The following is a 23514-nucleotide window of genomic DNA, read 5'->3' on the forward strand; positions in this document are numbered from 1 at the left end:
GGAGTTTGGCACATTCACAGCAGGGACTCAGAGGAACCTACGAGACAAGGGAGCTCAGGCACACCGGAAAGGTCTATGGTTAGTAACTTTAATGGGACAGGAAGAGTTAAAGTAAGTGATAGGCAGATAAAGTGGAGAGATAGGATCCCAGTGTGTCAATTCCTCCATCAGTCTAAGCCTATAGCAGCATAACTAAGAGCTGGTCCAAACCTGAGCCAGCTCTAACTATAAGCTTCATCAAAAAGGAACGTATAAAAGCCTCCTCTTAAAAGTAAAGCAGGTATCCGTCTCCCAGACCCTGACTGGTAGATGATTCCAAAGGAGCTCCAGCCATAGGCTGCTAGCAGAACACTTTGTTAAAATCCAGCGCACACTTGTTGTTACTTTTAATTGTGATTTAAAGAAAAACTTTTTTTTTTTGAGTCCTTTAAGAATGACACAGAAAAGATTTGTAGTGTCCAGAGTCAGTGAACATTTCCTTAATGGGTATAGGTCTTGGTGTGTATACTTGCAGTTCTTCTTCAGTGCAGCATGATGTTCATTTTTAAGTGATAGTCCCATTCAGAGTCAAATACACCATAAAGCAGGGGAGGATGTCGGGGGGTTCTACCTGAAACTAACAAGACACTTTTTGTTTTGGCGCCCCCTGTGGACAAGTTAGTATCTCTTATGTGTTTGCTCAACATTAGATAAATACAATTTTGGTATTTTGATACATTGGTGTTGTTGTTGAAGATGTCACCTCCACCAAATGAAACTGCCAGCAAGCACAATTTATTGTTTTCTGTCATTAAACAGACAAAACACTTTTAACTTCAGAAAAATAAAAAAATAATGTAATGAAGTGAGTCTATTTGCAGCCCTATTTGTGCAAAAACATCTCAAAGATAATATTTCATACATTTAATGTCCGTCACTGGCTGTTAATCACCACTAAGATTAAGAGAAGATCAATTAATGTGCCAAACACTGCAGCTATTTGGGACTCCATGTAATACCAGAGAAGAAGAATCACACATAAAAGCTCTCCAGGCAGGATTAAAATCAGAGATGAGCACACTGGGTACATCCTGTAAAGTCATCCAGCCTTCTCTCCTGGGGTTTTAGAGTCGCTTCCAAGATTTATTTTGGCTTACATCTTCATCACTGGCTGATCCATCTCACCAAAAAATCATGTAAGTGAAATTCCTCCCAACCTGAGAACTCCATGTTTTCACTCCACCTAGATTCAGACAGTTTGATTAACAGGTCAGACTTTATTCCTGTTATTCTAAGGATTCCGGGAGAGATCTGGACTCATTGGTCCTCCTTTGGGAGGTGTTGCGTGCCATTTCAATTTATAGCTTTCCGTGTTGCTTTCCCACTGAGCTGCACAGTAAAGGAACAGACAGGAATGTGTATGTTATGGGGAGCACAGGGAACACTGTGTCCAAAGAGAGTGGGGAGAAAAAACCCAGCAGTAACTATAAAGGAGTCTGACAAACACTCAGACACACACACACACACACACACACATGCATGTTCGTTGCATGTGACCCAGTCAGAGCACCTTTTATTACACGTTTTATGGTCAGAGCCGACTTTATTACAGTATAAATAAAAGCTAAAGAGCCACAAGTCAGACTGGATGTTACGTAATGTGAAGCTGCTTGTTGTTCAAGTCAAATCGCTAAGTGTGACATGCCTCCTGTTGCTTCACCAGAAACGAGTTCAACTGCACTAAGACAACAAGCTCACCTGCAGACATCAAACATTCCCTGACAGATTCCCTTTTAAGCCTATTTTTTAAATCATAATTTCAAATCATCTCTATTTTATTCCTGTTGAAGGTTAAAGACTTAATTTAAAGGAACAATTTGACTTTAATGGAAAATAATCATCAGAATCATCAATAAAGGTAGAGTTTGTTGTAATCCTGCCTTTAAACGTCTGAAAATGACTTCCCCTCTGTTCATATTTTTTGCTATATTGTGTCTTTGCATTGTTTTAAATGTTCCAAACAATGTTCAAACCCTGAAATATCTACTTTTATTTAGGTTTTATATAGATTTCATTTGACTGATCATCATTATATGAGTTAATTAGTGATTTTTTAAGAATGAGTAAGCCTTTAAAGATTAATGTACTCATTCGCTAGGGCTAACTGCTTCAGCCTGTTTTCAGCCATTGTTGTAAGCTTGGCTAATCAACTCGGTCCTACCTCAGATTCATATTTGATGCACACACTCTGATCCGGATGGAGCCAGTAAGAAGGTTCTTCATTTCCAAAATATTGAGCTTTTTCTTTTTTTGGACGAAGTCATGAGATCATAAAAATGACAACATAATACAGACTTAGTTGAAGTTTCTCTGCAGCTTTAGCAAGACACCTGAAGGCTTGATTCCTATCTTTATTTGTATCTGACAGAACACGCAACACAGCTCCTGGTTCAAGCTCTTGTAATGTCACGCATTGACTACTGCAACTTTCTACTGGCAGGCCTCCCTGCACTCACAGTTAAACCTCTGCAAATGATCCAGAACGCAGCAGCACGTCTGATCTTCAACCAGCCTAAGACAGCTCATGTCACTCCCCTGCTCATCTCACTACACTGGCTTCCAGTTGCAGCTCGCATCAGATACAAAACTCTAATCATGACTTACAAAGCAGGAACCAAAACTGCTCCAGCTTACCTGGAACCTCTCATCCAGGTCTACTGCCCTTCTCGCCCGCTACGCTCAGCCTCTGAAAAGCGCCTAGTGCTTCCAGCACACAAGGCCTCAAAATCACTAGCTGGACTCTTCTCTTCTGTTGCCCCTAAATGGTGGAATGAATTGGCCAACTCCATTCGATCTGCAGAGTCCCTCTCTACTTTCAAAAGACAGCTAAAGACCCAGCTCTTTAGGAAGCACTATGCACTTAGCTAGACTGTTCTCCACTGTTGTCCCCAGTGGCAGATCATGTCTTCCAGCTACAGTTGACTCACACTGTCCTGCTCTACTCTGGGAATCTGTGTTCAGGTCTTGAGTGACCCAGCACTTGGTACTTTGGTCATTATTGTGGTGATGTTAATTGTTGATGATGATAATGGAAGGTCTTAAATTGTTTGGTTGCTTCATTGTAGATGTTCCTTATTTTGAAAAAAAAAAATTAAAAAAAAAAATCCTTATTTACTTTTGTGCATTGCCTTTACACTGCTTGGCAGTACCTGCACCCAAATGGACTTGAAGCACTTTGTTACTCTTACTGATCTTGTTTCCTCTTGTCTAGATCTTTGCTTGTGTTGTTCTTGTTCTCGTATGTACGTCGCTTTGGATAAAAGCGTCTGCTAAATGACATTGTAACATTGTAACATTGTATTTGGTGCAGACTTCAAGAGCAGGCTGCTTAGCCAATATAAATGATCGTATCTCTGCAAACAAGCTGTCAATTCATCCGCCTTATTAACCAGCAAGCGGACATATCCCATGATAAAGGACGGTTCCTCTCCCAAATACCTCCTCCTTTGAGTTTGATACCAGACCAGATGAAATCAGAATCAGAAGGCTGTAGCTGCAGGAGCTCCTGCTGGCTGTAGTTGACAAAGGGAGAGCCTACAATACCCGGCTTGCATTGTTTGAGTTACCCAAAACAGTTGTCATCCAGAGCCACAAAAGGTAAACTAAAGTGTGATTATTTAATGTAACCATAATTGCAATGTCAGAGTGTGTTCAAGCTGATGATTATGAATCAAATGGTTTAATAAAGAGGATTAAAAACACACCAAGCATCGATCACAGACACAGGTGGCAGAGACACCAGCAAGGGACGGCACACCTTCAGCTTTTCGGTTTTAAGCTGCTTACACATTGTGAGTGCCGTTACAATATTCCCCCATCATAACGTCTTTGTTCATCCATCAAGGCAAGATGTCCCGGTGTGTGATTTTAAACTGTGTTACTGCCTTGTGCAAGCTTGAGAGGCATGACGTGCAGCAGGAACACACACAGCTCTGCCCAGCCCTTCTAGCTCTGATGTTACACACCACCACTATCTTGCCTGTCACACCTCTGTTACTACCTTCAATGGCTGATCAGAGGTGGGACGACTCCCCTCCACCTTTTCGGTCACTGTGTTTCACATTGTAGATGAGGCCTAAGAGGGGCAGGACTACTCCACCTTGGACTGGAACACTGTGTGCAGCTTTAATCTAGTCTTCCCAGAACTAAACACGTCAGAGATCAGCGTTCAACATGTGTCACCATGCTGCTTCAAAGCCCAATACATGACAGATACTTCATTTCTGTTAAACACCTACATTCAAGTTTTACTGCAGATTCATGAGTGGTGAGCCATGTATAAATCCAGCATTGCAACATGAGGTTCAGTCATTATCTCTCTCCCTTCTGTTTGTGATTCTCAACCATAGGGGTGACAAAATTCTGCGCACATGTATTGCATCCTGATTCCACCTCGCTGTTAAACAGAAACTTTAATGAATCACAGACTCATGACGTCACTCTGCCACTTCTCAGAACCACGCTTACAGTTTTTCAATCAGCGAGTGTTTCACAGCTACAGTCAAATGCGCCTAAAACCACAAACGCCACCACCAGGGCCCTTCTTTCCATCTTTTCACAATGCCTGTCAGTGGATTGGGCAATACTGTGCATGTGGTGTCATAACTTGGCGTGTCAGAAGCGTGCAACATCCCCCTGCCTACCCATACCATCTCTGAGCTTTTATAGGAAGTGTTGTGAAGTTTTAAGGGGGGTTCTGATAAACCCGTTCTGTTTCTTGTAAAGAAAAAGATCAGCACCATAAGAAAGGCACTCCTCTCTTTGTGTCAGGACCGTGGTGCTGCTGTCAGTCGGGCAAACGTCACACTTTGGTGTATTTGACGGGTGCTTGGTTAGTACATTTTAAGACATTAGTATAAGAGTACAGAAAAAAGAGGTTTGTCCCCTGCTAACCTCGTATCCTGTGTGTATGTCCATGTGTGTGTGTGTGTGTGTGTGTGTGTGTCAGTGCCTGTGGGTATTCTCTGCCACTGATTTAACCTCTGCATTGCCATTTAGATTAACTCCGCTGATAGCCCTCCTGGAGCATCGGATTGAGCATCACAGGAAGCTGACTCCATCCCCACGAGAGCATGACAGACCCAGCTGTCTCTCATGCACACAAATAAACAAACACAGCTTTAGCTTCTCCAGGCGCACTTGTCCGCAGATAACCCCATAGTGACATATGGCAGGAGCTGTATATGTACCAGGCCTTTTGTTTTGTGTGCACCTGCTACTGGTGCTGATAAAAAGAAGTGGACTTAAATGCAGTCCTCCATCAGTAAATCAACCGATTTTTCAGACAGCAGGGAGAGGCGAAGGGCAACCGATATTCAGATGCCTTCAAAGCAAGGATTTTAAATAGACATTAAGGACATCAGGGGAATACATATATAATCCCCTTAAAGCGCCTGTGAGGAGTTTTTAACTGGTGATGAAACAGAACAGATCAGTGTTGCCTCTTTATGACCTTAAAAACAAACTAGACCATTGGCAAAATGTTGACAATTTCAATATATTGTAATTTTAAATAGCTGTAACTGTTGTTGAGAATAAGTGTCAGATGTATCAAAATACAGCAAGATGAAGAAAACACTTCAGAGAATAATCACTCGGTGATATATTTGACATTTTGTTGTTGTTGTTGTTGTTGTCAGAAAACACTACTAGTGCATGTACAGGACATAATCAGCAAAGATCAAAGATATGGGGTACTACTTTGTCCAAAGGGGGCACAAAAAATTGTCACAAACACAAAGTTCCTAACTGAAGCTTTAAATCCCCAAAATATTAAGTGATGTAGCACACATTACCAAAGATTGGTTTCACAATGAAACCTTTAGAATAACAAAGAAAATGATATCTTTACCTAACCTGAGATGGCAGCTGTTGACATGAAGAAAACAGCATAGAGGTCTGACTAGTGCAAAATTATTTTGGAGCACTGGGCTCTGATGGCCACTTAAACTTTGAATGACTGATAATACAGCTCATTTAAGCCATTTATGGTTGTTTTTACTGCCCCTGTTTTAGTTTATGTATTTTAGTTATACTGCAGATCATTGCTATTTTTGTCCCTAAAGCTATTGCCTCAATACCTGTGCAAATGTAATTATGGCTTGTCAGGGCAATCCACCCATCCATCTTCCTCTACTTATCTGCGGGGGCCCAGACACTCCTCCCCGTCCACTTCCACCAACTCTTCTGAGAGGACACAGAGTTGTTCCCAGGCCAGCTGAGAGATATAAAGAGCCCTTGCAGGTTAAATTAAATAGACTGATAAATACGGTGTAAATTATGTCATTCAAGAAAAAAATGTAGAAAATCTCCAAAAATATCGTCAATTTACAATAAAGAAAATCTAAATATTTTCCTCTATTTAAGAAGTAAATTGACAGTGAGTTAATTACATACATTAAAAATATAGATTTATGTTAAATAAAAATGCACATTAACAAAAACAGATTTGAGGAAAGGAAATGTATTTATTGAGGAAAAAACTTGAGTCTTACAATTAAGAGAAAAAACTCTTATTTTATACAAACATATTCTGTGCTGTAACCTACAATAGCCCTTTGCATTGTTGTAGTATTCAACATATTCACTGGAAACATGAAATGTAATTAAAGAATTAGGTAACATGTTTTAGTGTCACTTTTGTGTTTGATTTGCAGTTAGCTCAGGACCTGGAGGCTCACTGGTTCAAGTCTTGGTGTGGAACTGATGCTTGAAATTGGGCAGGTAGCTGGACAGGTGCCAGCTCACTATTTGGGCACTGCCAAGATGTCCTTGAGCAAGGCACCAAATCCAAACTGTACCGCTCTCTGTGCAGCCCCCCTCTTGTGCATGTAGGTGTTTATCCAGCCTATGCGTGTTGCATGTTCACTAACAGAGCAGAAAAAAGTCCCCTTGGGAATTATTGAAGTATATCTCCTTCTTCTTGATTTGAATATTGAGTCTTAAGAGAAACAAAGCGAACTAACCCTTAACAAAGAGAGAGAGAGTAAACGTAAACTTTATTCTCCTGCAGCAGATCACCATGCCCTTAGCTGGAAAGTAAGTCTGTATGTTTGTGTGGGAGCGCTGCAATGAGACATTTAAGTTGATGTGTGTGCACAGTTAAGTGATGTGTTTTTGACCCTGTGTGTGTGTGTGTGTGTGTGTGTGTGTGTGTGTGTGTGTGTGTGTGTGTGTGTGTGTGTGTGTGTGTGTGTGTGTGTGTGTGTGTGTGTGTGTGTGTGTGTGTGTGTGTGTGTGTGTTTTCCTGTCTGCCCCCGTGGGACAGTCACTGTAGCTCTGATTTGAAAGGTCCTTGTGTCGGGGTGGAGGCGGTGGAAAGCCCCTCTTACATTGTGACGTCTGTGTCAGCAGTCACTTGGCTTTTGAATGCTGTTTCCTTTTGGTCTTACTGTGACCATGACGGTCCACAGTTCAGACTGCTGTAACTACAGTCACTGCTAGTATGAAGCTAATGCTCATTCCTCTGCTCTTTAAGCAGTAAATACTTAGTGTAGGAACATATGTGCAGCGATGAAAAGCTAAGACAGTTTGAAAAATTTGAATAATGAAGTTTTGGGGTTTATTTTGGAAAGAAAACTGACTTTTCAGATCAGGTGGGGCTAAAAAGGTAAATGCATTAAATATAAGGACAGGAATCTTTCATTTAGTTCCCAATATCACACTCTGACCTTGTTCCTAAGGTTGTGTGTTATCCTGTTTGTCTTTGTTCTGCAGAATAAAAAGTTATCACCGAGCTGTTATCACTCATCCATGATGATTTCTTCTCAAACACACTCCCTCCCCTTGCTTTGCTTGTTCATTGGTGCATTTCTTGGCACATTACCCATACCTGTAGTTCAATCAAATAGTGTGAATCCAGTGGCATGACACAGTCTTACATGACCTATTTCTTCTGAGTGCACGAGGAAGATGGAAAGTGCTCCAATGAATCACAGCGCTAGTGCTAGACTTTAACTTTTTTATATGAAACATGGAAGTCATTTTTCCCGGGGATTCAATAAGGACACTGGTGAAACTTTGCTTGGCTTTCTCCTCTGGGTCTTTGTTTCATTGATGCAGGACGTGTGGATTATGCACAATCAATCAACATTTGAACAGTAATAAAACAGAGGTCCTCCTCATTGGCACTAAATCCACCCTCTCAAAAACAAATAACCTCTCCATCCTCATTGACAACTCCTCCGTCTCCCCCCCAAATCAATCTAGAAACTTCAACTGGTTTAGAATCCCGCTGCCCGCATCCTCACCAGACCCCCTCCACCAGCCACATCACACCTGTCCTGCAGCAGCTCCACTGGCTTCCCTTTAAATACCGCATCATTTTCAAGATTCTGTTCCTCACCTACAAGGCCATCAACAACTAAGCTCCTCAGGACCTCATTGACCTCCTCCATACTAAAATACCCACCCGTAGTCTCAGGTCCTCTTCTTCCACCCAATTCACCCTCCAACCTGCTCACTTGACCACCATGGGGTTGAGAGCCTTCAGCCGTTCGGCCCCCTGCCTCTGGAACTCTCTCCCCCTGGACATAGAAAATTCCACCTCTCCCACCACCTTCAAACCCACCTAAAAACTCACCTTTTCCACCAAGCCTACTCACTCTAATCCATCTCCTTGGGACTGGAATGACTCCCCCCCCCTTTCATCTTTCTAGTATTGTATCTTTATTCTAATGTATGTATTTATTTACTGTTGAGTGATGCTTGTATTATTGCTATGTTGTAAGGTGATCTTGGGTGTCCAGAAAGGCGCCTATAAATAAAATGAATTATTATTATTATTAACTTGTTTTTGCGCCAAATCATAGCCAAAGTTATCTCAAGACACTTCACAAAAACCACAGGTCCAGACTTTACTCTGTTATTATTTTTGCAGAGACCTTGTTCATCATGAGAAAGTCTTAGGAAATGTTTGGTTACAGTTGCAAAACCACCAACCATGGTTGAACAGCCTTCTGCTGTGACTGGATGGGCTGAGAAAGCAAACTTTAGGGAGATGCAAAGAGACAAACTGGGCAGCAGCAAAATGAACAAATGTAAAGAACAAGAAAACAGCTGTCCATTTATTCAGCATTTTAAGACCATTTATTCTGTCGGACTTGTTTTTTCCCATGCCCTAGCTTCAGATGTGGTTGTTTCATGAGTTATTTTAAAGGACAACAATCTTAAGGACCTTTTTAATACTGATGTCTCAGCAAAGTTTGTAAGTTTATTTGGGAAAATATATGTGGAAAGGACCTTTCTGTGCTGTACAAAAACACAAACCACCCCAGAAGTGTTGGGAATACTGTAAAGAAAACATCTCGACTGAGTGCAAGCCGTCCTGACATCAGAAGCTTGTGGAGTTGAACCAAACACACACTCTCCCTCCCGTCATCGGAGCGAGGGAAGGCTGCGGGCAGAGAGCCAGGTGCCTCTCATGTTTGGGAGAGCAAACAGGCTCGTGTCTTTGATGGCAGGAGATCAGAGAAGGGGACACATTCTACGCGGCCACGCTAAGGTCGCTGCAGTGCACACCCAGCTGCCATGTTGTGCTCTGCAGCTAGGAGACCTGGAGTATACACACAAAGCAAGGGCAACACACTCAATTCAGCCCCCTGATCACACACCCACTCTGCTTTCCAACAGGCCTCAGTCCAGGCCTGACGTACAGATTATTCGTCTGAATAACACGGTTAGACCGCAGGAACAGGGCTGGATACTGACTCAGTTCATGGTGCAATAGTTCAGTCAGTTTCATTTTCATGTATTTTTTGAATTATGAATAATTGTTGTATTTTACGAGAAAAAGTGCCTAACTTAATAAGAGATGATGCTTATTCTATCCATGAGGTAAGGCATTGACCAAAGTGAAAATGTCTTGTACTCCTAAAACAAATCAGGGACTTTGTAACTGTTTGGTTACTCCTGTATTGTAGTTCAATTAGTCTTATTTACTTTCTACTACTTATTTTTGATAACTTCTTTTTTTTTTAAATTATCTTTTTATTTGGAAAGGCAAATTCAATCCATCACATACATTAATAGCAACCTTAGTCTTTCAAGAAAAATAAATAAAGATGGACACAGAAAAGTCAGATAATTTTACACTTATTGCCCTTCCAGGATTTTCTGTTACGGACCAGTATTTATCTCAGTTAGAAACAATAACAAAACAAAACAAGTAAGAACCGGGAAGCGCACCCCTCAGACAATCAAAAACACAATGGAAAAAAAGAGAGCAGGTTTACACAAAGCACAGTAAAAGTCAAGTGAAGTCAGATCTTATTGGTTTTACGTACTCAGTCCATTTGGTCCAGATCTTATAAAATTTTCCTTTTTCAACTTTTAGGGAAAAAGATATCTTCTCCATAACATAAATCTCATGGATAATTTCAATCCATTCATCAACGGTGGGAGGTTCTACTTTTAACCATTTTCTTGTGATGGATTTCTTACTGGCTGCCAATAGTATAGCTAACAGTTTATTGTCATTGATGTTCCATGTGTCAACCAATACATTGCCCAAGTACATGGCTTCACAATTAAATGGAATGTTTACATAAAATACATTGTTTATATGTCTGTGGATTTCCTCCCAGTAAGGCTATTTTTGATAACTTCTAACCCTAAACTATGTAATAGTTCATGCTTTCCCCAGCCCAGATATTTTTTAATTCACGTTTGCAAAAGCTGTTGCAAGCACAGGATGCTAAACATTTTTAAGATAGTGTTTGTGGACAGGGAACTGTATCTCATCTGGCTTTAAAGCTCCTGTGAGTAACTCAGATTGGGCTGATTTTGGCGCCCCCTGTGGACAAAGCAATATGTTTTATACCTACCCTGATATTGTCCTGTACATGTGTCTCTCATTCTGCTCTTAGAGTCAAGCATATCACTCATCAGGAATCCTGGCTGTGAAAAATGTAAAATAAAAGCTGTTTCTGCAGTGTGCTGTTGAACACTTCCTGTTATACCTAACCTGCGTCAGCTGTTTCAGGCATTCAAAATAATAATATAAATAGATGTATATATAAAAATAATCACACTGATGTTCTTCTTTGTTTTTGTAGCTCATACAATGGGTGTCAATTTTAAGCAATTTTATAACTAGTTAAAAAAAACTCAGGAGCTTTAAATTATGAAGTTATAATGCTTGTTCTTGTTATCTGATGTTTTATACACTAGTAGGTTGAAAGATTAATGCCAAAATGATACACAGATTATTATACAGAGTATTATACACCAGTTAGTAAAAATCAGTTGTTACATGAAGCCCTGATCTAACACTGTAGTATAATAGATGTTATGCCTTAAAGCTCCTCTGAGGAACTTTAAGTTTGTGGATTTGTGCCATGTGGACAAATCTGCACATCGTTTTTATTCTTTTGATCTTTTAGTGTACATGTGTAAGCTGTGTTTTCTCTCAAAAATCTCTTCCTGCTTTCTATGAAAAAAAAAACAGCTCTCATTATGACTAGAAGTCTGTGGAAATGTAGAAAAACAGCAAAAAGATTAACAGTTTTCAGATTGTCTTGTGTTGTTCACCTTTTGGCATCTATAACTGTTAAAAAATATAATATAGAAACAGTCAGTGTCACTGATGGTCCAGTTCACTTCTGTAGGTCTTTGGATTTTTTTTATTTCAGTAAATAATCGAACTGTTTTGGGTTTTTTGCTTTGAAAAGAGCAACAACATTTCTCAATGAAGAACAGCTTGAAGCCTAATTAGACCCCAACTGTTGCATAACATTATGAAACACAGTTCATTTCTGGTAATATTAATTTATAGGTCAGTTCCTGTAATTTTATTTCTAGGGTACATTGGTGTCTGAACTGTGGTTCAGTCTTTGCCTCACTGACGTTACAAACAATAACCACATGCGTCTTTACTGGAGCTGTTATCGTTTGTGTGAGGGGCTTAAAGAAGACACGTGTTCTCAATTCTGCATGGACTCATTAAAGCATCCTGTGAGACAGAAGGTCGTCACAAAGTGTGTGCATCTAAAAACAATCAGCCTGTGGCTTGTGCTGTGGTTTATCTATAGTTGATAACCAGATGTTATTACATTGATTATGTAATGTTAAAGAAGCAATGATGCTTGTCTGAGAACAGAAAATTCATCAAAAGTAAACACAAGAGTTAAGCTTTACGTGACAAGGGCTTGTGTGTGTATGTGTTTGTTTGTGTGTGTGTGTGTGTGTGTGTGTGTGTGTGTGTGTGTGAGTGTGCGCGTGTGTGTGTGTGTGTTCATGAATGTGTGAAGAAGTGTGTGCGCTTCCTTTGAGGTGGGGTAAAGTTTGTGTGTGTGTGGCAACAGGGGGGGTATTCAGTGTAAGGTTTCCTGTTTCAGGGGTTGACTTCATGTAAATGAGCTGAAGGCCTCACATTGGGGGGGGAAGTATTCACACACACACGGACAAATGCAGGGAGAGATAAGTTGAGTGTGACACGGCGAGCTCAGGTCCTACAGTAGCTCTCCTCCACTCTGCTGACAGTTGCGAGCGAGTCCAGCCAGCTACGCCTCCTCATGATGAAGGAGCGCTGCAGCCGGGTGCCACCTATATCTATTCCCCCTCCTCTCCCCCAGCAGCAGCAGAAACAGGCGCAGCACTCAGGCCCCACGTGCACCGTTTGTTCTGACTGTGTGTCTCTGTGTGCCGGTTGCTTACTGACAGATGAGGCGTACCAGAAGCTGGCCATGGAGACGATGGAGGAGCTGGACTGGTGTCTGGACCAGTTGGAGACGATCCAGACGTACCGCTCCGTCAGTGACATGGCCTCCAACAAGGTAGGAGAGGCTGCATCCTTTTAGTTGTATTTTTTAAATCTTGTTCCAACCTAAGTGGAATTTTTTTTATTGCAAATTCCCACACTGAAATAACAACTGTTGAGGGAGCGCTCGAGTCTGAGCAGCAGGGAGCTCTGAGAGAAGCATTAATCCTGCAGCAGAGTAAACACAAACAACAGAGATACAGAGGCTGTACACACTCATGAACTTAGCATGACTTTAGCAAAGTCAAAGTATTAATAGAGTGAACAGCAGTTTGAAAGGGAGGGGGGGTATAAGTGCTATCAGGGTCAAACAATCTGCACACTGATGTGTATATGTTGTGATGTTCCCCATGATCTACCCCAACCAGCATGAGATCCCATTAACTGCTGCTACATTTGATCTCTGTCTGATCATACAGAATGAGTTGTCCTCTTTTATTTTGGTCCACTATTTCAATTCACCGTCTGCTGGTTCCTCTGGTTCTCGTAGTTCTTCTGCCTGGCTGATTGTGTGTGATGTGCATCAAGGTTTAGTTCCTGGCTCTTTACACAAGTATTACCCTGAGCCATATTACTTAGTGACAGCAGAGCAAGGCTTTGCTGTGTCTACAAAGTGTGGTTTATTAGGTGTTAGTATTTCCTTGATTGATTCTCCTGTCTTCTTATCAGCTGAAGTTAGAGTGCACAACCTTTTTTTATGTGTAGAACTTCATTTATTTGTTTTTTACTTCCTTTTTTTACTTGAATCTTTTAACTTCATTTTATTTTACTTGAATTTAACTATTCAAAAAGAACTTAAACAAGTTGTATTTCTTTAGATTTATTTTAATGGAATTTTATGTCTTTTAATTATGTTTTATTCCTTGCTCTTCTTTTTTGTGATTTTATGACCCACTTCTTTTATTTTGCTGCCGATGTAAACCGAGTTTTGAAGTGTGCTCTTTTAATCAAATAAATAAATGAGTAGAGAATCAGTTTTGGATGCTTTAACTGTCCCCTCTACAAGGTAACAGGCTCTCTGAAGCAGTATCTCTAAAAGGGATTCAACTCTTCATGAAAACATGAAAACTGAGTCAAACAGATACTAGGAAGCGGTTAGGTGTCTCTTGTGGTTTTCTGTGCCCTCTTTCCTGGACAAATAGATCCTCACCGTCTACTGGTAATTCTATTTTTTCTGTGTCACTGATTGTTTGTGCATCAATGCTTAGTTCCTGCCTCCTTTATATAAAAACCAGAGGCATGACACAGATCAGGACCAGGCGGTTTTTAACCCCATCTTGTAGATCCTTTGATTCATGAGCTGACTTTTATCTGACATCTGAAGTTTTTATCTTAGCTGCAGTGATTGCCTCAACATGAAGAAACTTCATGACCTCTTATCATGACAACATTTTTATCATAGAATTAACATTGCTTTACCTTTTCAAAGGGCAGTGTGGTAATGACATAACTAGAGTCTCAGTGGCGTCCAATCAATTTCTCACATTGGAGTGAGCTCGGCAGTGTTCAGAGGTGGAGTGACGACAGTTTCTACTCAACAACCCAAATGTTCTTTCTCTCCTTGTTTGCTTCAGTCCCCTTCTATGCTCTTTGGCCAATTTAATGTAATAAATATCACTTTAATAATCATTAATAATAATTTAATAACATGACATCATGCACATCCAAGTTGGATTTTGCTGAAACGTTTTGCACAATATCTTCATGGTTTTAAAGTTGTGTTTTTTGGGCATGTTCACCTTTATTGAGAGTAGAGAGCGAGGGAAGACATGCAGCAAGTTGTTGAGGCCTCGAGTCGAGCCAGTGACCACTGCAACGAGGACTATAGCCTCTGTATATGGGGCGCACTTAGACTGCTAAGCCACCAGCGCCCCTCTTCATGGTTTAAAGATGAAAATCAGTTTTTGGTAAATTTTTAAAGTTATGATTTTAGGGTATTTCACATTTATTGATAGGACAGCTGAAGAGAGACAGGAAATGTGGGGAGTAGAGAGCAGGGGAAGACATGCAGCAAGTTTATATAGCACTATGTAAATTATTTTATTCCTTCTGCCATGAGCCTGCTAAATGCACAACAGGCAGATTAAACCAAGAATCACTCCGAATCCCGCTCTGCTGTACGGTCACCGGTTGTGGTTGTGTTGATGTCAGGATGTGTTGTTTATTTCCTTTGCTGTATATTTTGTACTACAGACGGGCTGACTGTAAAACTGAATTGCCCTTCTGGGACTCAAAGTATTCTGAATCTGAAACTGAACATTTTTGAGGCCTGGAGTCGAACCGGCGACTGCTACAACGAGAACTTTAGCCTCTGTATATGGCATGCACTTAGACCACTAGGCCACACCAGCAGACAAAGATATTGGGAACTGAATTCAGCGCTGTTGGTTGATAGTAAAACTTCCCTTAATCCTCGAAAGTGATTTTAAAGTGAGTGACATCATCCCAGTGTGGAAGTTGTTGGTGAACCACGTCTTAAATTCTGTTATATATTATATAATATAATATTTGGAAACCACCTTTGAGTTTTGCAATCATGTAGTTATAATTAATTTGGTTTTGCCAGTTTAGCACACAGAGTGGCAACAAAGGCCTTCCATGTCTGTGTGTCTCCGGGTCCCCAACATGTAGATTTCTCCTTTGCTACCATTTACCCAGAACTCTCTCTCTTGACTGCTGCTGGCATTAGAATGCATAATATACTGTATTATAATTATCTTTGCCATATTATGTTATGTTATATTACATTATTTTTCTAACTACAACCCATGGTCATATTACATACCCATATTTATTTTTATTTATTGCTTAATTTGTCATTACCAACCATAATCACACCATGCCAACCTGTCACTACTGAAACATTTTTTAATACTGTCTGTAATTACTTCTATTTAATTTAAATTACATTTGTAACATTTTAAGGCTGATTTATACTTCTGCGTCTCCCCTACGCAGCAGGGGCTGACGCGGACATGAGCCCCACATACTTGTGCGTCGATGTGTCCGTGTCGCGCAGCAATTCTCCTCCGAAACGCCTGAGGGCAGTGTGGTCTCTCTGATAGCCGGCCGCCTGCTTCCGGTCCCGCTACGATCTCTGTTTCCTTTTCCACAGAGATTCAGAGCGTGTTCTGTTAATCTACAGCTGATACATGTTGCTGTTTATCATACAGACATGATTACATGAAGAATAGAGAGGAGGAGATGAAATACACGGCCGATGTGTGGCCGATGTCCGGGATCCCGGAAGTGCTGTGAATGCGGGAAAGACAAAGCCGTTGAGCGGACCAATCACAGAGCTTGCGGTCCGCGTCGGCTCTACGCGTAGTTACATTTTGGAGGAGGTGCACGTCAGCTACGTGCGTAGGCCTCTGCGTAGGTACGGGAGCTAAGCGGACCTGCGGCGTAGGGTACGCCGTCGATTCGACGCAGAAGTATAAATCAGCCTTAATACATCTAAATTGTATTCTAGCTTTATTTATCTATTTTTATTTTTTTACTATTTTTATTTCATTTTATGTTATTTTATTTTATTTTTACTTATTGAAACTTCTTTCTTGATTGTACTTATGTCTGGGTTATGACTGAATTCCCCCCCCTGGGGATCAAGAAAGTAATATCTTATCTTAGCTTAGCTTATGTTTCATCCTAAATGGAAAAGTGTTGCTAGTCAAGAAATTCTGAGCAGTTCTTTGGCTACAGGAATGAGATGAGAAGGCCACTCCTACAGTAATGTTCTTTAGCTACAGTGAGGTCACATCAGATCAAACACTATAGTTTTTCACTCTTACTGACGCTGACAGCTGATGGGAAGTTGCAGATTTCAGCTTTTTGTTGACTTGAAAAATTCAATTCAACTGTGTTGTTATTGTGAATAAGAAACCCCAGAGAGAGCAGTTTGACTGAATGAGTAGCAGCTGTGTGAGGGAGCCTGAAAACAGTTTGTGAAGCCAGCCGAGATGATAAGCTTGTTATTTCTCATAAAACTGGACAACAGGATGTGAGGGATCCCGCAGTGGGTCAAACACAATAAACTAGAGAGGAAGAGAGGGAACATTTATGTGTGTGTGTGTGTGTGTGTGTGTGTGTGTGTGTGTGTGTGTGTGTGTGTGTGAGGGATCCATGCAGACCCCTGGGCAGAGTGACTCTCTCTTCCTGTCTCCTTCCTGATCCCATGCTCTCCCTTCAGACGACAATAGACATCCCATCATGCCCATTTGGATGGTTAATGGTGGTGTTTATTTATCCTGTTGCTGTCGTCATGCGCACAGAGATCCAACACTGACAGTGAGCTGGACTGGTTTCAGAGTGCAGCTGAATCAGATAATAACTGTTTAAAAAAGACACATTTCGACGTGAATATAGGACTATAGGACGGACAAAGAGATATAAGTGTAACTGCAGAGTGAGATGCTTTTCACTTTTTCTTCCAGGCTTCTAAATGTGTTGAGGCCAGCGGTAACATTCACTTTTATTTATGGACTGTGATTTTAGCACTTTTGCAATCACAGAAAAACTAGCAGGGCCGAGCCAAAATCATCCCCAGTGGATGATTGATTTCAGGAGACTCCCTAACTTGAGAAACACCAAGAAATCCCAACTCTGGAAATATGAAAGGACAATTACAGTCTTCATTTTCCAGGAAAATACATCAAATGGATCAACTGATGTGTTCAATCAATCTTTATTTATGTAGCGCCAAATCACAATAATGTTATTTGAAGACAAAGACCCAACATCAAGACAGGATCAGATCCAGTCCCATCTTACAGACAGGACTCAGCCTGATCTCATCTTAATCCACTATGAGCAGAGCACTTTGCAGCATTTAGCAAGTTACAGTGGCAAGGACAAACTTCCTTTAACAGGCAGAAACCTTCAGCAGGACCAGACTCATGTTAGACACACATCTGCTGAGACCGAGTTAGAGAGAGGGATAGAGGGAGATGAAGAGAGAGAGAGAGATGATAGTGGGGAGACAGATTGTAGTTGTAGCAGCTGGAGTCTGGCATGTCTACGGCAGAGATCCAGAGGAACCTACGAGGCAATGGAGCTCAGGGACTCCAGAAAGGTCTATGGTTATTAGCTTTAATGGGACAGGGAGAGTTAAAGTAAGTGAATGGGGGGTGGAGGAGGACTGTAGCCTCTGCATGTGGGACACCTCTTTGTTGAGATACTATTAGTATGCGATGAGACTCACCTACTGTGGAGCAAAACAGCTGGTACACTCATCTTAGTGTGTTTTATAAGAACCTCAGACATAACTATCTGTGGAAATCTCCTCTCCTGCGTACAGTATGAACTGTTTTGAGTCTCTGTCTTCATATTATCAACATGTTAAGACCACGAGAATCCAAGGTGTCTTTCCTGTAGCCTTGTTTTTACAGTACACCAAAACGTTACCCAACAGCCGCCCGCCTTGTCATGTGAGACATCACGCTTAACCTGCTTCCATTAACGAGAACATGCGGACCAGTTACTGTGACCCCCTGAATACCTGTTGTATTTAGGATGGAAAAACTGTTATTCAAGCCGTGGCAGAGTATGAAACATGAGTGTGAGGGATGTGAAACGTGAGAGCCCGCTGCTGTTGTACCTCCAAGGTGAAGTGCAGAGAGCGGTTACTGCTGAGCACTCACAGTACGTGCCTGTCCTCACTGTTATGCATGGCTGACGTAGACGGGTCATGGCCTGTTGGACTATTCCTCAGTGTCAAGGATGTGGAGTCTGTTATTGGAAACCAAGGCTGAATGATAAATGGAGCAAGTAAATAGTCAAATGAAAGAAAAATGATAGTAAATAATAATCGTTCAACTCATTAATCAAGCAACAATGACAAATATTTCCTGCTACTGTGAAATCCCTTCACAGGATTTTCTAATCAAAAACAAGATTTCGTCACTAAATATCTCATTTTTTCCAACAGTCCAAACATTAAATTAACTGACCTGTAAAGGGTCAGAAGATAATAATGAACTTTGATACAACACATGATAACATGTATGTTTCATATTCTACATCATCTCTTTCTAATTTAATATATATACTGATTATATATATATATATATGTATATATATACACAAGTAACCAATCATTCATGAAAATGACAGCAGGCTTACTCGGTCATGAGGGCCTGTGTCCACTAACAACATTTCTTGTGCCAACAGAGCTTATCTTAGTTCAACCTTTGCGTCGTCAATCAAGAAGGGGCGGGACTCCTAGTATTAACTTTATCTGACACAATTTCAATCATTTGTTTTTATGCTTTCTTTGTAAAACTCTGTTGAATAGCTGCAATTATGACCCGGCTCTCTTACTGATCTTCTGGTTGTGTAAGATGCTTGATTCTGATTGGTCTAAACCCCTTGACAATGGTTATTAACTTTCACTAACATGAGCAACGCCAGAGACAAACTGATAACATGTCACATCAAATCAATCCACAGAAAAGAGTTCAAGCACATTTTTGCTTCTGCTTGTTGACACCATAGGCCATAAGGTGAGGTAAAACTGTTAGCTTCCGTTAGCATCAAAACAATGTGGCTAAAACGTTAGTTTAGGTTAGCATGCTGAATCATCAGGCTACAGACATTTTCATACTGGATCCTGTACAGCATTATTATCAACGGTAGTGGAGCAGGTGAGAGAAACTTTAGGTTAGTGATCTCTCCAAAGAAAGTTAAACCATGAGCGGTGGTGATGATAGCAGCAGGGTTCAAAGTTGTGACATTAGTTTCTTTTTAAAGGTGTGTGAACCACAGAGCTCAGAGAAGAAGGAGAGCTGAATGAGGACAGTTTCATGTTCAATCCACCGTCGTGGGTCTTGTCTCACCCTGTTGGGATTCTATTTCCCATAACTACCTGCTAACCATACATTATCCCTTACATACGAAGCATACAAGACATTTTAAAACCGACTGCATGGTCACTACTATGGGAAGCTGGAGGGCTGCAGGACAGCCTACGGAGCACCAGCAAGCACTGATGGGAATTGTGGTTTAATGTTTTGGGAAATGCTAGTAGAAAATAAATGCTATTAATGGAACGAGGCCCACATCACTTATTGTTCTATATATATTCACTTGGGCTTTTAAGAGCTTTGATAAGAGTTGAACTGGTTTATAACCTTTTTCAGATAAAGACATTTGATCAATTTATCAAGATTTGTTTGATGAAGAAAACATTTGTTGATTCAGAAGTGTTGAGACGGACACTACAAGTCTTGTTTAGCCAGAGCAGTGTGGGAAATTTCTGAACTCAGGTGCCATAGTTGGGGAATTCAACATCGACCACCTTGAGTAAAATACAACTGTCTCTGCGCAACAAGGTGGTTGTGAAAAAGTGTAATAGCCGACTGTTCTCTGGTGATGTTTGTTCTACCACAGCTCTCTTGTGTAATCGTCTCTGTGGTGAAGTCAAGGACTCTTTAAAGTTGGACATCTCTGTTTTTCACCTGAATGAATTCCACTTTCCTGGAGGGAAAAAAAAAAACTAGTTGAAGTTCAAGGAAATCCACTGTGTTCATAAAACAGGAGGCAATCTAGTCATCAGATGATCAGCACAATGTTGACAGTGTAAACTCAGAGCTTCAGTCTGACTGTCGTCTGCATGAGGAGTGAACAGTGAGTGAGAGGAGCGAGGGACTAAAGAGGCGGGGCTACCCCCATGAGGGAGTGTGTATGAGGCAGAAGTCTCCCTCTCTCTCACTCACACACAGTCAGTCAGTCATTGCTCCACATGCACAGGGTGTGAGGTAAAGCCAAGTCAGACCTCGCAGCCAAAAGTGAGTCACTAGAGTTGTGGCGTTTCCCGGCGTCAGAGAGCCAAGGCTTGGTCCTTTTACTCATGCTGTAGTCAGAGCGAGACAGACACTTTTAACGGACGGCAGCAGTGCTCTACTCTGCACTCTACACACACGCACACACACAGCAACATGGGAGCGTGCTGCTTTGACAAGAAGGAGAGGAAATTAGGGAAGCTCAATGGTTGGAGAAAGGTGAGTTTTCTCAGCTTAATTCTTGGAAGATTAAAAGTTTGTGCGATCTCATTTGTCTGTAGGATGTCTGACTTGGAGCAACTTTTTCATGGTTGTTGGATATTTGCTTGCAGTGGTATTTTTCTCTTTAAAGTCAAACTTTACTTTTTAAACCATCATCATTAAAGGAACATATTTATTCCACTGCTGCAGATGCTCAATGTGTACTTTATTTATAGTTTATCTGAGAGTCTGCAGGGATTCTTTGTCTTGTCTGGATTACACCTCTGAAGTTAAATGACTTTCTTCACATTGTGTACATTTCTTATTCTTTGGGGAAAGTTTTTAGAGCCACTGTTTAGGAAGTTTTTGCTCTTTGAATAGCCATTTTTATAAAGTTAACACATCCTACCACTGTGGATACTGAATGTGTACTTCTCTTCCTTTTGAAGGCATGTGATACTGAGTAACTCTATCTGACTGTAAACAAGGTGCGTGTTTTTAATATTAATAGCTTTGTGCTTCTTCATTTTAATCAATATGCATCTATAATCTTAGAGGTTCATGCAGAAGTTAGTGGTGCAGCGATGCAAAAAGCATTCTGCGTGTGACGGCCCATGTGCATCCGTTCGTATAAAGCTCAGTTCAGGTGTGTTGTTGAAGCAAAAAGACCTCAATTCATCCTTTGACAACGACTCAGCTCAGTTTGAATCATTGATGGGGTTTGAGTCCCTGGATTTTTAGGTTGTCTGTCTCACCACTTTAGTTTGAACTTTGTGAACTTTCTCAAAGTTGTGGAGCTTGAGGGATGATGTGTGCTTCTCAGAGACACTGGGGCAGAGGCTTTTTGTTCTCCTTTGATCAACGTTAAGCTTATTTCTAGCAAATTGGTGGTAAATGTTTCTCTGGGGTGAGTTTTTGGAAGTGTAGTAACTTGCTGTTTAAAAGACAGGGGATGCTGATGATGTTTACCTGAACTTTTTTGTGTGAAGTTAGAGGACTGGATAGAAAATAGTGCTTTTTATATGATTCTTTTTGGAGTTTTTCAGAAGCTGTTTTGAAGAGGTTGTCTCATCTATGGAAGATCATGCCTTAGTGTAATCCTAACTTTCTAGTTTTTAACAAGGGAATGCTTTCTTCTTGTAAAAGAAACTCAGGCTCAAGCTTTGCACAGGTGTGCAGCACTTCAACTTGTCCCCTCAAGCCAAAACTGTCGGGGCTCCCCACATCTGAGTCTGTCAAGCCCTGAGTGATGTGGGTGTGAATCTGTCTGCTTAGAAAGTTCATATTCACTTTCATCTATCCCTTTCTTTTGTCTTCATTTCTCATAACTGACCTTTTCATTCAAGACGTCTTACTGCACAGGTTCAGAGACCTGAATCCACACTTCCACGTATTGACACACATTAGCCCGAGCGAGTGAGTCAGAGGAAGTGAGAGGTTGTCAGGCCGTCTCTCACCGCCGCCTGTATCTTCAGCCAGCATACGCACACTTAGGTCATACGTAGGAAGGTTTCCTGATCTTTACAGAGTTATGTCACAGTGTGTCTTACTGTAGCACAGATGTTACCACCCTGCGTCAGTCTTTTGCCAAATTGAGGGGGAGAACAACCCCAAGCATTGTAGATTTGCTGCTGAAGAAAATATATTGCATAAGTTACTATCAGTGACGTTGCGTACAGTTGAAATGAGACTGTTTTCGTGAATCAACATAACTAAGAACACTCGTGAAGCAATGAAGACATGTAGTTTAATCGGAGGCTCAGGCCTGGAGGGAGGGGAAGGGGCCTTTTAAAAAGGGGGCGTCCAGAAAAATCCGAACAAAGAATGTCATAATTTCAGAGTTTTGTTAAGTACTTCAAAGAAATGAGTGGTACCAGGTTTTTGCTATTCCAAATTCCAAAAAGAAAGAGCTTAATTAAATCATGTGAAAGTCCTAACTCAGTCATAGTTGGTAAAAATCAATTTTTATATCTTTCTTAATCCAATCAGTTCACTCTGTTCCCTGAAGACCAGAAAACAAGATGTTCACCAGTTGAAATACGAATGACGCATCTGAGTTTTTAGTGTTTCTCAATGAATGTAATTGTAGTGTCTAAGTGAGAGAAACGTCTTCACTTTTGAAACCTTCCTCTTTTGTTTGTTTGGATCACTAGAAAGACCTCACAACAGTCCTGTTTGTATATATGTTCTCATACTTGAAGAAAAACAGGATCATCCATAATTATGTTAAGTTGTACTCTTACATCTGTGTCACAGAGGGTCATGGGGTCAACGCTCTCTGAACACTGACCTGGCTGCTCGACAGCAGACTGAGCAAAGTGCGCCCACTAGTGGCAAAAAAGGCACAGCTTCAGTCTGAGTGACATCAGATCAGTTTAAACATTATTCTAGAAAAAGGCCGTGCACAAGAGTTAAGTCTTATTTGACATTTGGAGCATTTTTAAGCATGGCCTACAGAGGCACTTAAAGGGTCTTCCACGGGGAGAGAGGACATGTTGTATGTTTGTACACAGAAGCAGGAGAGATGGATGAAATAGTAGAGTTAGTATGTTGGCATGTGATGAAGAGGTGCCAACAGATCTCTGAGAGGACAGTCTTCCCTTGATGTCTGAATGACCAGTAAAGCTCAGACACACTCATTGACAAACATATGGGAATGAGTGTGTCCAACATGAACGTCTCATGTCAGCATTAACTGATCTCAACTGTATTTATTGGTGTAAGTTGGCTGCAGTGTGT

The 23514-nt window shown here is 41.0% G+C and overlaps 1 protein-coding gene across 4 annotated transcripts in view; it reads left to right on the forward strand.

The window, feature by feature from the left end:
• pde4ba (phosphodiesterase 4B, cAMP-specific a) overlaps positions 1–23514 on the forward strand; it is a 298471-nt gene that overhangs the window by 262279 nt on the left and 12678 nt on the right. For all 4 annotated transcript variants that reach the window (XM_034674460.1, XM_034674468.1, XM_034674476.1 and 1 more), the window contains one exon: positions 12700–12812. In XM_034674460.1, the coding sequence (XP_034530351.1) occupies positions 12700–12812 (113 nt within the window). The remainder of the gene's footprint in view (positions 1–12699; positions 12813–23514) is intronic.

Source organism: Notolabrus celidotus, chromosome 2 (genome assembly GCF_009762535.1).
Source record: "Notolabrus celidotus isolate fNotCel1 chromosome 2, fNotCel1.pri, whole genome shotgun sequence".
Classification (NCBI taxonomy): Eukaryota; Metazoa; Chordata; class Actinopteri; order Labriformes; family Labridae; genus Notolabrus; species Notolabrus celidotus.